General features: G+C 45.7%; 2 protein-coding genes across 2 annotated transcripts; both read left to right on the plus strand.

Annotated features, from left to right (window-relative positions):
• Window positions 1-2,474: 2,474 nt before the first annotated feature.
• Window positions 2,475-6,641, plus strand: LOC108080888 (putative polypeptide N-acetylgalactosaminyltransferase 13). The gene is made up of 7 exons (XM_017175791.2): window positions 2,475-2,573; window positions 4,421-4,563; window positions 4,625-4,800; window positions 4,851-5,302; window positions 5,463-5,647; window positions 5,786-5,965; window positions 6,186-6,641. Exons 1-7 carry the CDS (start codon window positions 2,475-2,477, stop codon window positions 6,592-6,594), a joined length of 1,644 nt encoding a protein of 547 aa, XP_017031280.1. The 3' UTR covers window positions 6,595-6,641.
• A 4,395-nt stretch (window positions 6,642-11,036) lies between these two features.
• Window positions 11,037-19,202, plus strand: AstA-R2 (Allatostatin A receptor 2). The gene is made up of 4 exons (XM_017175824.3): window positions 11,037-12,518; window positions 15,129-15,401; window positions 15,465-15,623; window positions 18,663-19,202. Exons 1-4 carry the CDS (start codon window positions 11,961-11,963, stop codon window positions 18,756-18,758), a joined length of 1,086 nt encoding a protein of 361 aa, XP_017031313.1. The 5' UTR covers window positions 11,037-11,960; the 3' UTR covers window positions 18,759-19,202.
• Window positions 19,203-19,394: the final 192 nt, after the last annotated feature.

The following is a 19,394-nucleotide window of genomic DNA, read 5'->3' on the forward strand; positions in this document are numbered from 1 at the left end:
ACCTTAATCCTCTTAAAATATACTTTCTTTCATCATTTTTAATTGTCACACACTTACCTATTTCCTTTTCAGAGGCCACCGTAACTAAGCTCAAGTTTTATTTGAAAGTAATTTATATCATAATCACTTTACGCTATGTGTACACATTTCTCTTTTAAACGAAACGATTCCCAAGCCAGGCTTAGACAAGCGAACATCAAACAAAAGCCATTTCTTCTTTTGGATGTATTTTCCAAATATGACATTAAATTGTTCTGCTTCATTTCCGCTCGCCAGGCTGAGGTTCAATCAAATTAATGAAAAATTGCTGCTGCTGCTGCTGCCTGTGCCAATGCCAAATCAAAGTTCCCAACGAGAGCCATTAAACGCGCAGACGCCGCTTAGCAACATTCGCCAGGAATGGGAGCGGGAACGGTAACGGAGAAGGAGACTCCGTCTCCGGCTCTGAATCAGTGTCATTGACAAAAACCGGGCCGAATGAATGGCGGCGGGGAAACTGTACAAACACTGAGATGAAGTGGCAGTGGCAAAAACCTTTTGTATTGCAGCGATAATGTCATCAACTAAAGTACTCCGTCGGGCATAGTGAAAAGTTCTAGTCAATCGCAATAAAGCACATAATGTGACTGTGATTGTGACTGTGACTGTGAATGTAGAGGCAGCAGCACGTGGATGTGGCTATAAATGTTGACGGGCGCATACAAACTGTGTAAACATCATTAAAATGGTTTTCTGCCTCCCGAAATTGAAATGGAAAATCAATGAAATTATATTTTCGTCCATCGGCAGTCCATGTGTTCGATCTGCTTTCTGCTCCCCCTCCCTTTTGATCTTCTTTCAGTGATTTTGCGCCTCGCAATGGAAGGAGAGGTCCTTGCAAATTAGCCGCATATCACTTTATGAAAGAAGCACTTTCCCAAATTAAACTAAATAATTCAAGGGCGCGACCGCAGTTCATGAAATGGGCCAAAACAAGCACATTTTTTTTCGCCTCGCAATCTTTTGTTTTGTTTTCCAAATATTTTCAACTGACACACGCACTTTGGAGCAGTCATATGTGGGGCTGCAGCTGGATATGGAAATGTTTGTCAAGCAAAATGCGGTCGTCTGCTCCAGGGAGGGCTCAAACAATAGCAAAGGAAAAATATATTTCAGCACGGAAAAGAAAAATGTATAGAACAAAATTTAAGCTAAATACAGATTCAAGAAAGTTAACGATATTTTTCATTTCATTCAAATTTAAATTTACTTAAACTTTGATGGTGTAAAAACCTTAATAAAACCATTTTATCTTTAAAAGCAAGTACTTATTATTATTACTCAGTATCTTATATTATATTTCCCCATTAAAAATTAATATTAATATATTAAATTTAAATATTTATTTGATGTGTTTAATTTTTGTCTAATTGTTTAGATGAAATCCTGTACTTTAATGGGTCAAAAGCTATTTTGATTCATATATATATATGGTACTTGTAATACTGGTTTTTTGCATGCAAATAAAATGAAAGACAGTAATTGAATTCTGTTTTTTTTTGTTTCTGTGCACAGAATACGCATTTGTATGTGTGCTCACGTCCTTGGCAGCCACTGTGCAAGGGCATGTGGGTGTGCGTAAAATTTTACGATAATACGCAACAATTTCGAAATGAGTGCACCCTGCTAAGCGGCTGAGTCTGCTGAGCATTTCGAGTGCAAAGAAAGCAATTTCCTCAATATTCTTTATGGCTAACAAGGAGCCACAAGAAGAGGGGGGCCAGCGGGGGTACAGGCACTCTTTTTTGCTGGTTTTAGCGATGCTTTTGTTATTATTTTCAAAGTTCCATAAGCTGCCTGCTAATAAAATTTTAGAAGCCTGGCCCGGGCTGTTAACATTATCATAACGCACACAGGAACACCAATGAGCGTTTGTGTGTGTCTGTGAGTGGCCGTATAATAATCATGGTCGCACACCCTCACACACACTCCCACAACAAAATGCCACATAGACGCTGACACACATTTACATGCCACTTAGGCATTGTCGCCCGTTCCTTTGACTAGCGTTGCGTATACGCCGCGTTGTGCGTGCGCCTTATAATTCATTTATTGGCATAATTTCGTTTTATTTTTATTTGTTTTACGGCTTTTGCGATTGCCTTTGATAGGACCCGGGCCCAGCGTTGTGGAGAAAAAGAAAAACGGCAAATTGAAAACATATTGAATATCGCCGTCCTTGAATCGGCGACTGCTCACTGCCTCACTTAATTGCTAAGCTGCACACGCGACCCGGCATACAATTAGGCGCCGGGGGAAGCATATCTATACGCGGCTACTGAATCCCCGTATTCTTGGCAGCTCTGCATTCATTACAAAGCACTTTAATTCTCCCAGCTGGGGCGCATAGATCACGCCCGGCTTAATAAATTCCCACGCCAAGCAGCCGAAAACAAAAGAATCCCCTGGCCCTCGCTGCCACTCAGTGGGGGCGTATGTCTTACCTGGCCCAGCAGCAGCAGGGGCAGGATAAAGAGGAGCTGAAGCCAAAGCTGGATGCGGATCCGGCTGGCGTCTGTCTGAGTGGAGGAGACGTGACTGGAAAAATGCATTTCCGCTGCACGTAGAAACGTTGCCACGGCAAACCGAAAGCGAAGGGCACAACGAGGGGCACGTAAGTCAATCAGCCAGCGGCCAACAACTTAGTATAACCCTAATGCAATGCGGAAGTCACACTCCAATTTAGCCGGGGCATGGCCCCTGATTTTGTTGCTAACTGAATGAGTTACTTCCGCTTTGCCTAACAATTTTAAATAAAATCACATCACCCGGGCGAAAGCGGAAAGCGGAGGGAGGAAGGAAGGCCAACAAGCCACTCGGACACCAGCCAATATGGACAAGGCTCCCTCCGTAGTGGCTATGGCTACATGGCTATATGTGCCTGTGCGGATGGATAGCAGTTGTTACAACTTCCATTTTTTTTTTTTTTTTTGCGCTTTTGTGGGTCCCTCTCTCCCCTCCGCATGGCAACCGACGCGACGCTGGTCTTTGAAATATTTATGGCAGCAACAAAAGGCCATAAAAGCCAATGCCAATATGCGAGTGCAGGCGAGAAACCAGCACCGAGCCACTGAATCTCGACTCAATGAAAGCGCCGGCCATTTGGTAGCCAATTTAATTCACTCCGGCACATATCCCCCCGTCGATTTATTTGCCATCAACTGATTGGCATAGAAAATAGTCTATATTTGCTTGTATATCACATTATCATGTCGCAAATCGAATCAACAGCAATTATTTGCATACAGGGAACAAGTCATTTTGTATATTATGTGTGTTACAGGGTGGAGGGTTAAGGGAGCGGGGTAGTGGTGGAAAATAGCGCAAATCATTACAGTCAATTAATTGCTCAGCTAAATATGAATTGCAAAATATTCCCCTCCTTGCGAGCAGAAATGCCAGGGAAAATAATGCAATTATAATGCAGAAATAATGTAAACAAATAGCTCTCTTCCTCTGCGCAGTTAAAGTCAAATACGAAATATTTTAATGAATGATTTTCGCTATTTTTGTTGTTTGTTTGGGGTATTTACTAAATAGTTTCTTGCATACAAATAATATTCAATCACAATTCACTTTGCGCTCGGATAAAAAGCTGTAAATATTTGATAACGAATCGCGCCAAAGGGCCATGAATGAAACATCATCGATAACATACCTGGGCTCACCTGTCCACATGCCCTGCCCTCGCACCCTTCCACCGCGGAACCGTGACAGCTCATGGGTAATAGATAGTTCCGTTGGCTACAATTAACACCTTGCGAGCTGCACACAAATATTTGCCAAACTTATCGAGCATTTATCAATGACAGAAAGCGATGATATGGGACTGAGAGAGCCACAAATAAATGGTAATGAAAAAATAGTTGAAAAGCGTTGAAAAGAATGATTTTTTATTTGATAATTACTTAGCATGATATAATATAATATAAGATAAATAACTATATCTTCACATAACACTCTGCATGTGACGACACATTATTTATGTGATAAACACGAAAACCACAAACATTTGTTTTGGTAGCGATAATAAACCCACATTTTCATCAGTCACAACAATCGACGAACGTGAAGTCCCAATCTTAGCGGTTTAGTTTCGCTTTGGTTGCCCAGCCGACTTGTGATCACTTGAAACGCCATGCGGAATCGGAGTAAGACTTGGGAACGCTTCAGTTGCTCGACATATTTGTCATGTTCGGTGGCAGCAGGTCATACCATCTGCCACGCCGTTGGATTTACTATATTTTCGTCTGTGTCATCTGCCAGTTTCTGTTCTTTCTGGTGATTCTGTGCAATAGGATCAATCAAGAAATATCTGCAAGCAAAGTGAGCAAAGAATACTTTTTGGAATGCCAGAATTGAGAACTGAGTTATTTCTTAGTGGTTACCCAATGGAAATGCCAGTGGCTGGGGGGAATTTATATCCCTTACACCAGAACGGTCAGAGAAATATTACCAATACAATCTTCAGCTGAGCGACACTGTGGGAGCATTTAGAAAAGTGCCCAAAACAAGGCATGCAAGGTAAGTACATTTAAATATATAAATTTAAATTATATAATTTTGTACTAAGTAAACCTTTTAGCTGTGACACCCACAACTACAGCCTGCCGCCCTTCTTGGAAGCCCGAGTGAGTGTGGTGATAAGCTTCCACAACGAGGCTCGTTCAATGCTGCTGCGCACCATAGTCTCCCTGCTGAGCCGCACTCCCGCGGACTATCTGCACGAGATCGTCCTCGTGGACGATGCCAGCCAGGACAGTAGGTTATTGAGCCCCTTTCTCTTTCGAAACTTATCACTCTATTAACAGAAACCCTCCTCGAGGAGCTCCGTGCCTGGCTAGGCACACTAGGTCGTCCGAGGTTCATCTTCCTGACCAACAAACAGCGTCAGGGCCTGATTTCATCGCGAAATATGGGCGCCGCCTTGGCAAGCGGCGATTACATCCTCTTCCTGGACAGCCACTGCGAGGTGAACGATGGCTGGCTGGAACCCCTGTTGGAGAGAGTGTCGCACAGGCCCAATCTAGCGGTCAGTCCCGTGCTGGACCCCATTGACCCCGTCACTTTGAGGTACCAGAAGGGCAACGAGATGTTGAGGGGTGGGTTCGATTGGTCCCTGCACTTCCACTGGCATAAACGCGAGCTAACCAACCAAGAGCTGCCCGAGACGCCTTACAGTAGTCCCGTCTTTGCTGGCGGTGTGCTGTTGATGTCACGCGAGTGGTTCCTTAAGCTTGGCAGCTTCAACGCGAATCTGAAGGTGAGAAAAGCTAATTAGCCGGTGTCAAGTGCTCTAATTGCTAGTGTCGGGGCCAGGAATGTGGCTTTTCTGTGACTGAGACTGACACCGACCTCCGTATTGCCATTGGCATTTCAAAGCGAATTTACTCAGTGCCCCAATTGGGCTTTTATCCTTGCAGATCTGGGGCGGTGAGTCCATCGAGCTGGCCATTAAATTGTGGCTTTGCGGCGGACAAATTGAGATCGTGCCCTGCAGTCGAATCGGACACATCTTTCGCCGGCACCATGCTTTCGACTTCCCACTGCAGTACCCCGAACATCCGATGGAGCAGGAACTGAGCCCCGCCCAGGCAACCTATCTGCAGTGAGTCGAGGTCGGGGGATTAGGTGTGAAATGGCCGCACTGTCCTCTGGAATTTTTCAATTTACTCCATCACAGCGTCTGTTTAATATAAACATTCCTATCACATGCTGATTGGACTCGCCTGCCGCCCACCCCCAGCAACTCAAAAATCATAGCCGAGTCCTGGCTGGACGAGTACAAAAGTATGTTCTACGCACTGAAGCCGGCGGCCAGGAGAATTCCATTGAATCACACATCCCACCAGCTGCAGCAGCTGAGGAGGGAGAGCCGGTGTCATCGCTTCCATTGGTATCTGCGGCATGTCAGTCCCGAACTAAGGTCAGTGCACTGGAAACAAATATTACGAAAATTGAGCATTCAGACCATAGGAATAACATTATATAAATAATTATTTGAAAGGATTTTTTGAAGTAAACTTACAAGTATTCATTTAAATTTTGTTTTTTAATTACACAAATAATTCATATTTACTTACAATTTCGCTCTGTTTTGTCTGAAATGTGAGGTATTATTAATTTAAAAATAACCCTTTTAACAGTTCGATGCTTTATGAATTCGCTGCGACGGGGACTCTGAGGAACGAGGATCGGTGTCTGCACCACGCCGGAGTAAAGAACTCTCGCCAGCAGTTGATCCTGGTGAGCTGCTACCACGACGACATCACCCAGTGGAGCCTGTTTCGTAGTACCGGGCAGCTCAGTACCCAACGAGAGTTCTGCCTGAGCGTGGAAGTACCCCTCGAAGTCACTCTGAAGCCGTGCCTGCGGACGAACGATACTGCAAGCATGTCCCAGCGCTGGCACCGAATGGGCACTAGTCTAGTGCACAACCAGACCCACCTTTGCCTGGATAATCCGCTCAAGGGCCGCCTCGAGCTGACCGCCTGTCGCTGGCATGCGGTGTCGCAGTCATTTCAATTTGCATTGGAAATGGAGAGGCAAACATAAAGTCGGCTAATGATGCCGGTTCGACAATCGATGAAATGAAGTCTGAGCCTCTTAGTTCTTGGGGTTGCGTTTGGTGGGCTGTGAATCTCTGGGCATGCAGGTAAATCAAAATGTTGACATGTTGTGCTAATCTCTGTGAAACATTTCCGCTGCCGAAGCAACGTGGCCATAGATTACACGCGGCGCAGGGGAAGCAGTAAATTATGGCGCCATAGATACACGGAAAGGTGCTTCAGCTTCCAGTTCCAACTCCATCTCTATCTCCTTTTTTTCCTGGTCTGCGCCTTTGTGCTGCTAGCTGGCTATCAAGAATCGCAGCGTTTCCTGTCGCATCCGTCACACGAGACAGGACACAATGGAGCTGGGCGGGACAGGGAGGAGAAGGAGGCACCGCCGGGCGTGGCCAGATAAAAGCCAGCGACGCCGCGCGTATTGTGCGGCTTGTTTAGAAGGCTCTGTCATCCGTCAGTGGACAAAAGCCGAGTCGCGTCTAGCTTCCTTTCTGTCACTCTGGCCCGGGCTCACTCCCCCAGCTGCAATTGCCGCTGCCGGGCAAGGAGTCGCAAATGTAATTGAGTTGATGACAATGCCACTGACTGCCCGGCTCGCGCTTCCGGCAATTTTGATGGCCTCCGGATGCCGGCGACAAAAAGCGGCGACGACGGAAACAGAGTCAAATAAAACAGAGACGACAACGGGAGGAGCAATAGCAGCAACAACAGGAGCAACAGCAACAGACAACAGAAGTTTATGGAGTTGCGAAGTGCAGCTGCAACATAAGATTTGTTTTGTTTCACCACTCTTGCGGTAATAAAGCGTAAAAGTTAATTTCGTATCTCAACAATGGCAACAAGTGTGTCCGCCGGACTGACGGATGCCGCGACTGGTCGCTGCAGCTGTGCGTAAAAATCACATTTATCACGGAACTTAATAAAAACAAAAAGCCTTAGGTGGCCCGAGTCTGAGTCTGGGGAAGTCTAACAAGTTGCACTTGCTCTCCGGCACCGTGTTTGGCCTTCTTCAGTTTCCGGAAAGTTATGGCCACCCGCTGCTCGCCACATTTTATTGTCCTTTGTCCTGGACTGCCCGTGGAATGCAGGTAACAATAAACCGACCAAACGAACGGTAATAAAACGCTGAAGCACCAGAAAATTTCATTTTCTATAAAGTTTGTCCAGGTAACGCAGGCTAAATTGCCGGACCACTTTAAGGAAATGCTGCAGTCCTTGACTTGCTTTCGGCGGGTTCGGTGATTTGTACTGGCTTTTCAAAAAGTTACGCTATCATCGAGCGAGCAGAAAGGCCGCCCGGCATGGAGCCAGAGTCGGGCTCAAGGGCGGACCTTAATTATGAGCGGGACCGTCAGCCAGCCATGCAAAACTTGATTATTCATTCGAAGACTCATTTTATTATCTGCATAAATCTTTTGCCGAACCCACCAACCAACTTTCTGTTTACTTTGTCGGGGCAGCGGATGAAAAAAAAAAGACAAAAAGGAATCCATCATTCACTGGCGTGGCCGCATTTAAAACATCTTGATTAAAAAACTAAAAAGAACTCGTAACTCGGACCAAGGGAGCAGGGGGCTAGGAGAAAGGCGGTTGGCAAAATGCTAAAATGAAAGCCAAATGCAAACTCAGCGCATTCTAAGTGCGGTGGCGGAAAACAAAAAGGAAATTCGTGCAAAAAATAAAATGAATGAAGGCTAAAAAACTTATAAGCCGCGGGCGTAAAGCGAAGTTGCGAAGCAACCGCGGACTTGGCAGCGTCAGGTGGAGCGGAGCGGAGCGGGCAGCGTTTAAGAAGGGATTTCAAAATTAACGTCCATCAGGCAAGAAAAAAGTCAATTTGAATGATTAAATAGCGAAAGCTGTGTAAAAGTTGTGTCGCCGGCCGGCTATTGGTTCTTATTTTTGCCCACGATCCCAAACTCGGAGATGGTAACTCGGAACCCGAAACCCTTCCCTCCATTTCCAATCCAAATCCCGGACGGACCAACAACAGAAAAAAAGCGATTAGTGCGGTCTTTTGTGTGGCTTAAGCATCGCCGCTGCCTGCTTTTTTGGGCACTCTCATGCGGACTTACATTTATTAATTCCCCCCGCCGGCGATGGGAGACAGCTGCCGAAAAAAGGGTCAGGCCTTGGGACACAAAACGAGTGTGCCTCGAATACAAATAAATAAAAACATGTGAACGTTAGCGCAAAAGGCGATAATCCATCATTTTCGTCAAAAGTTGACTTCGACGCTGAACACAGTGGCACCGAGCAGAGAAATTGGTGATATATAGGCTCAACTTGGATAAATTTTGGATGAGCCCGGGCAATTAAGTGCAATGATTGATTGTTAGAGAAACTGTTCTCTTAAAGTTGAAACAACTTTGGACTCGGAGACCGCTTTCCGCTGCTTGACCCACTGTAGATTCCTTGGTGACGGCCAAAGTTCGTGTCCCTGCCAGAGACTTGTAATCCCTCTCGCATGATTATGGCAAAAGTGAACCAATCCATCGCAGCACACGAAAAAGGTTAAGCTGGGGCGTGTTCCAGCTCTCCGGCTTTTGCCGCCGTGTGGGTGAATATGGGGATATGTGGTGGGCGAGCGTTGTGTGTGGGCTGCGGATTATCATGCCGCGCACAAGCACTCAAACAATTTTGACGCAATGAAATGATTTTGATGAAAAATTAAAAAGCATTTCAATCACGTCGAATGTTTTCTGGCATCACCCAAATTGTTGCTTCGAAAAGGGAAAATTCAGCGTGAGATGGAGTGTGTGTACTTATGGGTGTTTGTGTGTGGCTATGAAGGTCCTTGTACCCTGCCAGTCATTTATTTAGATGCTAATTTAAGTGTGCGTATGGTGGAATGCTTTCAATTTCTGTTAAGCCTTTGCAGAAGTTTCGGTTTAATGGTTATTCATATGAATGGTTGGTTTTGGAAATATATGAACTTTAATATTCGATAAGATTGGGGTGGAAAATGTAAGTTTAGGTAATTTAAGCATTTATTTTATTTACTTTGTTTAGTTTATTTACATATAATAATAATAAATTAACTTATATCCTTGCTACATTTAAATAAAGTAATACAGTTTAAAATACGAACATTTTTGCATTGATTTACAATTTCAGGAATATTTATTAATACTAATATAGATGCATAGATTTAGTTTGAGGTTAAATTTAGCTATATCTTCGGACAGTTCAATTGTCAAAAATCCAATTTCCACAAGAGCGTTTTCTGCAAATCTATTTCTTCTTCCGTTTCCGGTTCATTTTGCCTGGCTGCCCCAAAGTATGCAATGAAATCGAAAAAACAAACAAGATGGCGCCCCCCGCCCCATGCTCATTCAGAATTAGAGAACTTGACCAACTCTAGGCTTTGTTGCCCATTTAAATAGGCAATGAACCTGCATTAAGAATTAAAGACTTCATTAAATCCACCGTGCTGCACATTAAATAAACATAATTCCGCTTGTGCTTTTCGCTGTTTGCCTTGTCGTTTGTTTATTTTTTTTAACCGCCGTTGTCGTTGCTGTTGCCATTTTCGTTGTTGTTCCTGGCGCTTAATTCGCTTTTAATCTCATCAGCTTGGCGACGTCCTCGTCAGGGGTGCAGTGAGCCGTGGCCCAGGACGAACGGCAGGAGACAGGCCGCCGCAGATTTGATGGGGCCACAGCTGCCGCTGACGCAGACGCTGGCGTCTCTGTCGAAGCGTCGCCGCCGCCGCCGCCGCAGTCTGCAGGTGACAGGTGTGAGGTGACAGGAAAGGTGAGTGTTAGTGGTGGCAATAAAATGCATGTAAATGAGGCTCTGGGCTAGGCCAAGATTGAGCTCTGCCGGCTGCGGTTATATAATGTTGTGACACCTCGTCCCCGGAGTCCACAGGTGTGTGAATGGTATTAACCCATTCCCACAGTGGGCGCGTGCCGGGCGCTTTTTGTTTGCCTTTTTTTTCTCCTTTGATGCCTCGGCAGTTAATCAGAGAAATTAAGCAAAGCACTAAACCCGGCAGAGTAGCGACGCAGGCAGCTCCGCCAGCTGTGCAGCCGACGCTGACGACATCGGGGCGACATCCAGCTGTGCGGCACAATAACCCGGAATGGCTGTCAGCGGGGCAGCCGAGAGCGGGAGGAGTGGCCAGTGGTAGTACCAGTAGTGATTGCCCGACAATTGCGGGCCAACTGTTGGAGCAGGGCATGAGCAAACATTCCAGAGGCGACCAGCTGATGATGAGCGGCGGTCGCCACCCGAGGCTCCACTGCTGCTGCCACATCCACATCCACATTCACGCACGTTGCTATTGTTGCTATTATTCTTGCTGAGAAGGCTGGCGTCGCTGCTGGCGCTGCGTCTGGTGCCGGTGCTGGTGCTGGCGATGCCGCTTCTGCTGCCGGCATCGACGTAGTCATCTGCGACCTCAGCCAGCAATCAGTTGGGCGCTGGAAACGAACGCGTGCAGTTTGGATTTTCGAATTGGCCCCAAACCGAAACCGAAACAGAAACGGCAGCTGAAATCGAAATTGAAATGGAAACAGGCGGCGGCAATACTCGGGCGAAATCAAAAATATTCTTATATTCGTTGTAAAACGTGCTGCTGGGTGAAACAAAGGCCTCGTAAATTGTACCTGTGGAAACGAGTATTTTTGTGTTATTTTTTTTTTTGGTTCGGGACAGCCAAAAATTTATGCCGTTCGTTTGTCAATAAAGAGCGAACAGGGCAAACAGACGGGAGAGCAGAGCGAACGAGCGAGGCAAAGAAAGACATCATATTGAATTTATGGTGTAGGTGCAGCGAGGTCCTCGAGGATTGCGGCCGTACCCAGAAGAGGTGTTCTCGACCTTGTTGTCGTCAGGGTGTGGCACGGACACGGACACGGCAGAGTTTGGCTGCGTCGGCGCCGATTTGCACGTGCCTCTTGCCTTGGTCCTCCTTGGCGCCGATGTCCTGTCCCTTCATTGTTGTCTTACCTGGCTACAATTACCGTTATCGTTCGTAGTCCTCAATGGCTGTGTGTGTGTGCGAGGACCAAATTGCTTTGGCCACCCGCAACGATTGAACAATTCCGGTTCCGGTGTGCATTACGTCTCCGTGCTCTGCGGACTGGACTCCTTACCATCGATTCCAATATTGCGCATGATAATTGAATTTCTGTGGAGGCATCGGCGGCTGCTTTGTGAAAATCTCCTAATTGGAAATTTGTTATTTGAGTTCGATGAACTGTGATGGACGAAAAGTGCCCCCGAATCGCAAAGAAAATTGAAAATGTCCTGTGTCCATCAAGTAAAATGTAACAAGCGCCGGACAATTATTGAAACGTAATAAGTGAAAAAAAAAACAAAAAACAAACCTCAAAAAAATCTATCAAGATGGAAAACACAACTCTGATCACCGGCGAGACGCTGGCCAATATATCCCTGGCCAATACCACCCGAAGCGACGAAAATATAACCTCCTTTTTCACGGAGGAGGAGTGGCTGGCCCTCACGGGCATACTGCCTTGGCTGGTAGGCTTCACCTTCGGCGCCATCGCCATTACGGGATTCTTGGGCAACCTGCTGGTCATCTTGGTGGTGGTATTCAACAACAATATGCGGTCGACAACCAACCTGATGATCGTAAACCTGGCCGTGGCAGATCTACTGTTCGTGATCCTTTGCATTCCCTTCACGGCCGCCGACTATGTCACGGACTACTGGCCGTTTGGAGGATTCTGGTGCCGGAGTGTCCAGTATTTGATTGTGGTGACGGCCTTTGCATCCATCTACACGCTGGTACTGATGTCCATCGATCGCTTCCTGGCCGTAGTCCATCCCATCCGGTCGCGGATGATGCGCACGGAAAACATCACCATGGTCGCGATAGTTACCCTCTGGGTGGTGATTCTGGTCGTCTCGGTACCCGTGGCCTTCATAAACGACTTCGCGGTAAGTGGATAAACGTGGGAGGTGGTGGGGATTCCTATTCCTGCCTGGCTGCCTGCTGCGCCTAAATCTGCTGCGAAGAACACGGGCCAGGCAAATTTATTGCTTTCCATCATCGTCACCTCGTTAGATTCCTCGAGCCGCGCGTCAATGCTGCTGGGTTCGCTATAGATAGTCCGCCTTGTGCTCGAAGGTGAGGAGGCCCCTCCGGCCCCCGCCTGCCCCGGCTGATCCTGATACAAATCATTAAAGTTTCGCCTTTTTATCTTGTTTTCTGTTTTGTGTTTATATTGAAAATTTCGCTCGATGCGCGGCGCCCGATTTGTTTTTGTTACTAATTTGCTATTTTGAATTCATAAATTTTTAATTATAGAGCAGATAGCCAGCGAGAAACACTTGCCAACTGGCGTGCTGGCAGCCCCGCAGATCGCGTTCCGCCCACTCGCCCCTCCAGTTTCTTAGGTTTGCTCCTCTAGCATAGTGGCTGCTTACTTTCGGGTTCAACTGTTGATTCCAAAAGCACGTAAATCTTTGCCAGTCATAAGTCGTAACAAGCGGCCATTATGAGAACTTTGCACTTGCAAACTTCGGGCGCGCACACTGCGTATGATAAATGTCTGGACAGGTCACGACCTTGAAGTGTTCAAGCATTCGCCCGGCACTTGAAGCTTTTATGATCGATGCGCAAAGATGAGCGAGGAACGATTTAATTGCTGAATAATGGCCAATGGGCAAATATCTACGCATCGGGTTTGTTTTGACTGGGAGTCAAAGGATTTATGAATGTTGTGATGTCAGAGAGAATTCTTATTTCGCTCAAAAAGCAATGCATAAAGCTTACCTATTAAAATTTGTACACTAATTTTCTAATTGTTTAATTTCATATCAGGCTCTAATATAATTTTTTGCTGTCATAAATTTCTCCGAATCTGAGCTTAACACAACGCATTAATTAGCCTCTCAGATCCTACACTGTTTCCCAATTATGCCTATTCGATTTCATCATTATGAACATCACCTAATCACAGTTACTTTTCCGCTAACGTCACCAAGTATGCGGAGGCGTTTTCCCAGCTGTTTTCCCACAGCCACGAGGGCAAATCCCACATCACACACGACCAACTTTTTATTTGTGCTGTTGGGATTCGCTTTTATTTTTTTGTTATTGTGTTCCTTCGGTAAAGTAGGGCGAAAGAGTCGCGGCTAATTAAACGTATCTCATCGTCGTCGCCTGGGCCATGAGCTATTTTATCTATGAGATGGCCCATTGGCCGAAGTCCTATCGCTTCAGCTCCTGCTCCTGATGCCGCCGCTCTGTTGTTATTGTAACCTAATATTTTATTAAATGGCATTTCACGCTTCGGCATTTTGTTCTGGCACGGTTTTGTGCGCCTTGTTTACGTGGGGGACAGGCAAGGCGAGTGGGTCCAGTGGGCCGCATTATTGTTTGTTTATGTGTTTGCTTTGCTTTGTCTAAGGATTAAGCTGGAAAAACAGCGGGCCAAATTGAATGCTCATATGTGTGCCTTGCTTTGTTATCTGGCCGTGCGTGTACAAATACACAGAGACACGCGATAAAAAGGCATAATTAAGTCATGTTTGATCAACATGTTAATTAACAGTTTGCCATTAATTATTTCCATATTACATCGCCTCTCCCGCACACATGCAAATAGCGATGGGGTGTGTGCCGATGTCATTATCTGTGTGCGAGTGCCATTATCTTTTTATTAGAAATCGATAAGTAATAATCATAAATGGAGCGGCCACATATGTCTGAATGTCTGACTGCGTAACTAGATATGGGATCTCCAGGTCATGGCTTTGATTGACAGCTGTGCGGGGGTGGGACTAGGACTGGCCTCTCTCTCTCTCTCTATTAAAAAAAAAAGAAAACGAGAAAAACGCATTAATGGCCTGTCAAGTCTATTAAGTCTTCGGATTTGGAGAACAAGCGCGAGAAAATTAACCCATAAATCAGCGTAGGGTCTGGCGATGATTGTCTGCTCCGTACTTCGCCGGCCTTGGGCACTTGACGATGGCCAGATCCGAACTCGATTTGTGGGCCAACATCGCTCTCGGTCAGTGTAAGAACAACGCGGCGGCGAGGCTATAAACAAACAGTTTTTGTAAGCATTTTCGGGTTTTCGGGCATTAATAGGCAGAAGACTTTTTAAATACGATTTTCCATACGCATGCATCGATCGCGGGAGGGCGAAGGAGGAGGTTGTAAACAAAATTGTAAACAAAGGCTGCAAATATTTTTACGACACACCAGCCAGTTTATGACCCTCCTCCTAGTCGTGTCTAGCCAATATACCAATCCAATCCGAGTTCTCCCACCACTGTGAATCCAAATTCAACTCCAGCTGAACCATTTGTCAGGCGAATGTCACCAGCAGCAGAGAGACGAAGTGAGATTGCGAGTTAGTTGTCGACGTCCGACGTCCAAACTATTCGTATGACAGTTTGGTTTTATTTACGACGTCTGGCTGTTGGCCGTCCGTCCGTCCTTGCTGCCATGCAACTGTCAGAGCCAACATGACGTATGCGCAATATTCCCAGGAACACACATGCCATTCGCTAACCATCTACCTTTATCGATTTTTACAGGTAATGTCCGATGGCAAAAGGAGCATCGGCATGTGCACCTTCAAGGCGAACGATTACATTAGCCCGCGCACCTTCCAGGTGTCCTTTTTCATTAGCTCCTACCTGCTGCCACTGATGATCATCAGCGGGCTGTACGTGCGCATGATCATGAGACTGTGGCACCAGGGAAGCGGCGTACGCATGTCCAAGGAGTCGCAGCGGGGACGCAAGCGGGTCACCCGCCTGGTCGTGGTGGTGGTCATAGCCTTTGCCTCGCTCTGGCTGCCCATTCAGGTGAGTATCCTCTTTGTTCATTCTTTGTCTAATACAATTAAATTCCATTTGAACTGTCCACAGCTCATCCTTTTACTCAAGTCGCTGGATATCATCCAAATCAACAGCCTGCCGAAGGTCGTCATGCAGGTCAGTGCTCAGACACTGGCATACAGCAGCTCCTGCATCAATCCGTTGCTCTACGCCTTCCTCTCCGACAATTTCCGAAAGGCCTTCTACAAGGTGAGTGGCTGGCACACGAGAGGCCCGCTGGAGGGTCCTCCAATGACTGGCATATGAGTGCTCGGTCAATATATTGACGAATCGACGATGCTGGTTCAAATATTTTCAGTGCATTGTTTTCGCTTGCATTTTTATTTGTCATAATTTTTAAGAGAGTCATCATCGCTATGTGTATAGTTTGCAGTTGCCGTACATGGATTTATAGAGTGGCGAACAGCAAAAAAAAAACCTTTGCTATGATATTCCAAAGGCCATGCCACTATAGCCTTTCAACATTCCCGCTCATTTCCGCTCAACCGCATTTCCATTTCGAATCCTAATGAGATTTTAAATGCGGGAATGTTTTCATTTCAAATCAAAATCTGAAATGCAATTAAATAATTTACGATAATAATGGACAGAAGAAAAAACACGCACACGTAAAAAAGAAGCGGCTAAAAAAATTCCAAAAAAGACTGGGCGCGTTTCCCCATTAATTTTCGGCGAGCAGGCGGCCGTTTTAATGAGTTAAGTGCGAAAAACGCGCATACGCCGCGTGGGTCGAGTTCAGTTTGGCTTCGCTCGCTGGCATCGGCATCACATTTATATTTACGATATAAATAGGTGAAATTTACAGAACAATTTCATCCCAGGCAAAGGCATGCCCATCAAACTGGATCAACGAGATCATCATCCGACCGTCCATCTCTATTTATATAGCCAGGCAGCAGGGCAACACAATTCCACCGACAATTCGCAGCTGCTGTGCATTGAAACAACGAGCCCTCCTCCCTTCGCTCTTCCGCTGGCTGCCTTGCTGGCTGGCAGGCTTGTTATGAAAAAATATTTCCCATTATTGGATGTGTGTGTAAAAATCTTTTGTCTTGTCCATTTAATGAAGTGCATCGAAGTAGTTTACGAGGCAGGGCAGGAAACACGCAATATGGGTAGGAGAAATACCATCCTTTGCATTCCATAATTTTCCATTAAATCGCACAATGATTGGACTTTAAAAGTACAAGTGATTCCTTAAGGTTGGCTATTTAAAGATATAGCCAAATTAGCAACGCATTTGGGGCGAAAGGAAATTATAGGCTTTTCCTTTATTTTTTCCCCCTTGGTCTTTTTATAGCATTGCTTGTAAATTCATTGATGGTCGTCGGCATTTTCGACATTGGCATCCGTCGGTCCCCGCCATTTTCACAAAACAGACGGACGACTGACAGGCTGCCCGCAGTTTTGTGCTCCGGTTCCCGGCTCATTCCAATTCAACTCACTTTCGGGACGCATTAATTCTTTTGGTCAGCGGCCATTTGCATAAACACAAAAAACGTTGCGGGACGCAAATCACTGGACGGACAGCCACGCCCACACCCGCACCCAGTCCAGTCTCCCAGAGCTTTCAGTCTCTGGGCAGGGGGCGGTGATTTTGCTTTACTTACTTTTAATTACTTTAGGGACAAACAGACACAAAACAGCTCAAGAAACAGCGGGGCGGGGCGAGCCAGAGATAGAGACACTGTACTCAATGGCATCGATGGCGAGGCAGCCGGCGAGTTTTACTTTCAACGTACAACATTTCCTTTCAATCATTTTGTGGCTTAATTTTAATATTTTAATTTGTTTTTCCACTGCCGTCGTTGCTGCGGTGCGTGAGTCGCGCCTTCAGGTTGAGGGAAAATTCCCTATTTTGCGCAAAGCTTTTGGCACTTTGCATATAAATTGTGTTCCTGGACTGGTGGTGCTGTCTTGGTTCGCCTTTCGCTAATTGATGTGTTTGTCAAGTCATTAAATTAGATTAATTACGTTAATTAAATTGCCGGGCTGTTGTTTGAATTGTTTCTTTTACTATTGTTTCCTTGTGCCGCCAGGAGCGTGTTCCTAAAGCTTTTTTTTGTTTTTGTATATCCCGGAAACCTCGTGGTCTGGAATATGTCAATCTGATTAATTGGCCAGCAGGCCGAGCCTTCTGCTAGTCGTCAAGCATTTATTCATATGTCAAATTGCTCGATTTCTCCATGTCTCTATATATCTCTTCACTAACCATGCTCGCACTCAAAGAGTTTTCAATCCAAGCGGCTTGGCAGGTGGACAATGCAGCATCAGGACGTGAGTTCAGAGAAAACTACCTATTAGACACTACAGTAAGGCTGAGACTATTATTGTTTTTATATTTTCTTAATAAATTTCTTTTTGAAATCCTGCACAGCTTTGGTAAATCTCTTAAATATTTCACATTTTAAGCATGATTGTGTATGAGAGTCTCAAATCAATTTGCATGAATAGAAACGTATTTTCTTTCTTTAATTTCACATCACTATTGTAAATATTATTATTTATGTTTACTCTTCAAATCAAACGTTTGCGATTCCGGCTTTAAACGCCTTTCCGCTGTTGGCCATCTGCTATAATCAAATAATGAGCCGAACACAGAGACAATGTGAACGCACAGCGCACCTTGGAAGCCAAGGAACATAACTGCCGGCTGTTCAAAGGCCGTAATTCAGTTCCCCAGAGCCCTGCTACCTACGGCCGGAGCTTGTCTCTATGACGAGGCACTAATCAACAATTTCAGGCAGTTCAATCAAAGCGCAAATTCATAAATCATTTATATGCAAACTCTCGCTCCTCAATCGTCCAGAATCCAATCGCAGTCCCATCTCACAGCCCATTCCTAATGGCACTCCCAACTCCCAGTTCAACCAGCTCCCAGATCGGTTGGTTGCCAGGCGACTGGGGCCAGTCGCTGGTTGTCTGCCGGCATTTCAACACCTCAAACCACTTTAATAATTGAATATTGAATCAAATCTAATCATTCAAATGCAAAGCGACGGCAACAATCGCAACCAGAGGCCTTGACAAGGGAATAGCTTTTGGGCCATTTCCCATTTTCCTGCAGAGTGACTCTGCATCACAACAAATCATTAATCAAATATTGTGGCCCGAACAGTGAACTCACTGGGCCATCATCACAGTACATTATGTATTTTTAGCGCTAAACTCTGCCAATTTTGCATTATTTCCTTCGTGTTCTCAGTCCCTGTCCTTTTGTTCCTGCAGGCCATCAACTGCTCGCCCCGATATCAGAACTACACATCTGATTTGCCGCCACCGCGCAAGACCTCGTGCGCCAGGACATCCACCACAGGACTCTAAGCATAATTTCCTAGAGGAAAGAGACATGATTGACCGATGGGCGATTGGAGCAAGAGTCGCCCCCATCGCGTGTGAATCTCCGTGGGCCAAGGTGGACACATACAAGTGTCCCTTTAACGGAACCAGAGGACCAATGGACTTACTGGGACTAAGTGGAACTATTCTAGAGTGCTCTTCTGGCTAGTCTTAGACTTAAGTTGTTGTAAATAGAAAGTACAGATTTAAGAACCTTATGATTGTCTATCAAGTATCTGTAATGTTAAGCTAACTCGCTTCTTTGTACTCGAGTTAGAAGAAGTCAACCGTGGGGTATTATTATATAATATAGCACTCTGAACCTGTTATCGAACTTAATGTATTACAAAACCCCTTGGTCTTGGGCATATTGTTACCGCAGTTTGCTATGTGTGTAAGCCATTAAAGAACTAACTAACTCAGCCCACACACCCATATGCGCACTTTATTTAACTGGAATTCAACTGACAGCCGGCGGCTCTCAAGGCAATTGCCCAAACTATAGCCAGACGCATATATAGTTCTTAGGATGTATGCAAGCGAATCGAGCTTCTGGCGTTTAAATGGGCATTTAGTGACGCGTGAAACATGAAAGCGGAATACTAGTCGAAAGTTCGCGCT

The sequence above is a fragment of the Drosophila kikkawai genome, chromosome 3R (genome assembly GCF_030179895.1).
Source record: "Drosophila kikkawai strain 14028-0561.14 chromosome 3R, DkikHiC1v2, whole genome shotgun sequence".
NCBI classification, from domain to species: Eukaryota; Metazoa; Arthropoda; class Insecta; order Diptera; family Drosophilidae; genus Drosophila; species Drosophila kikkawai.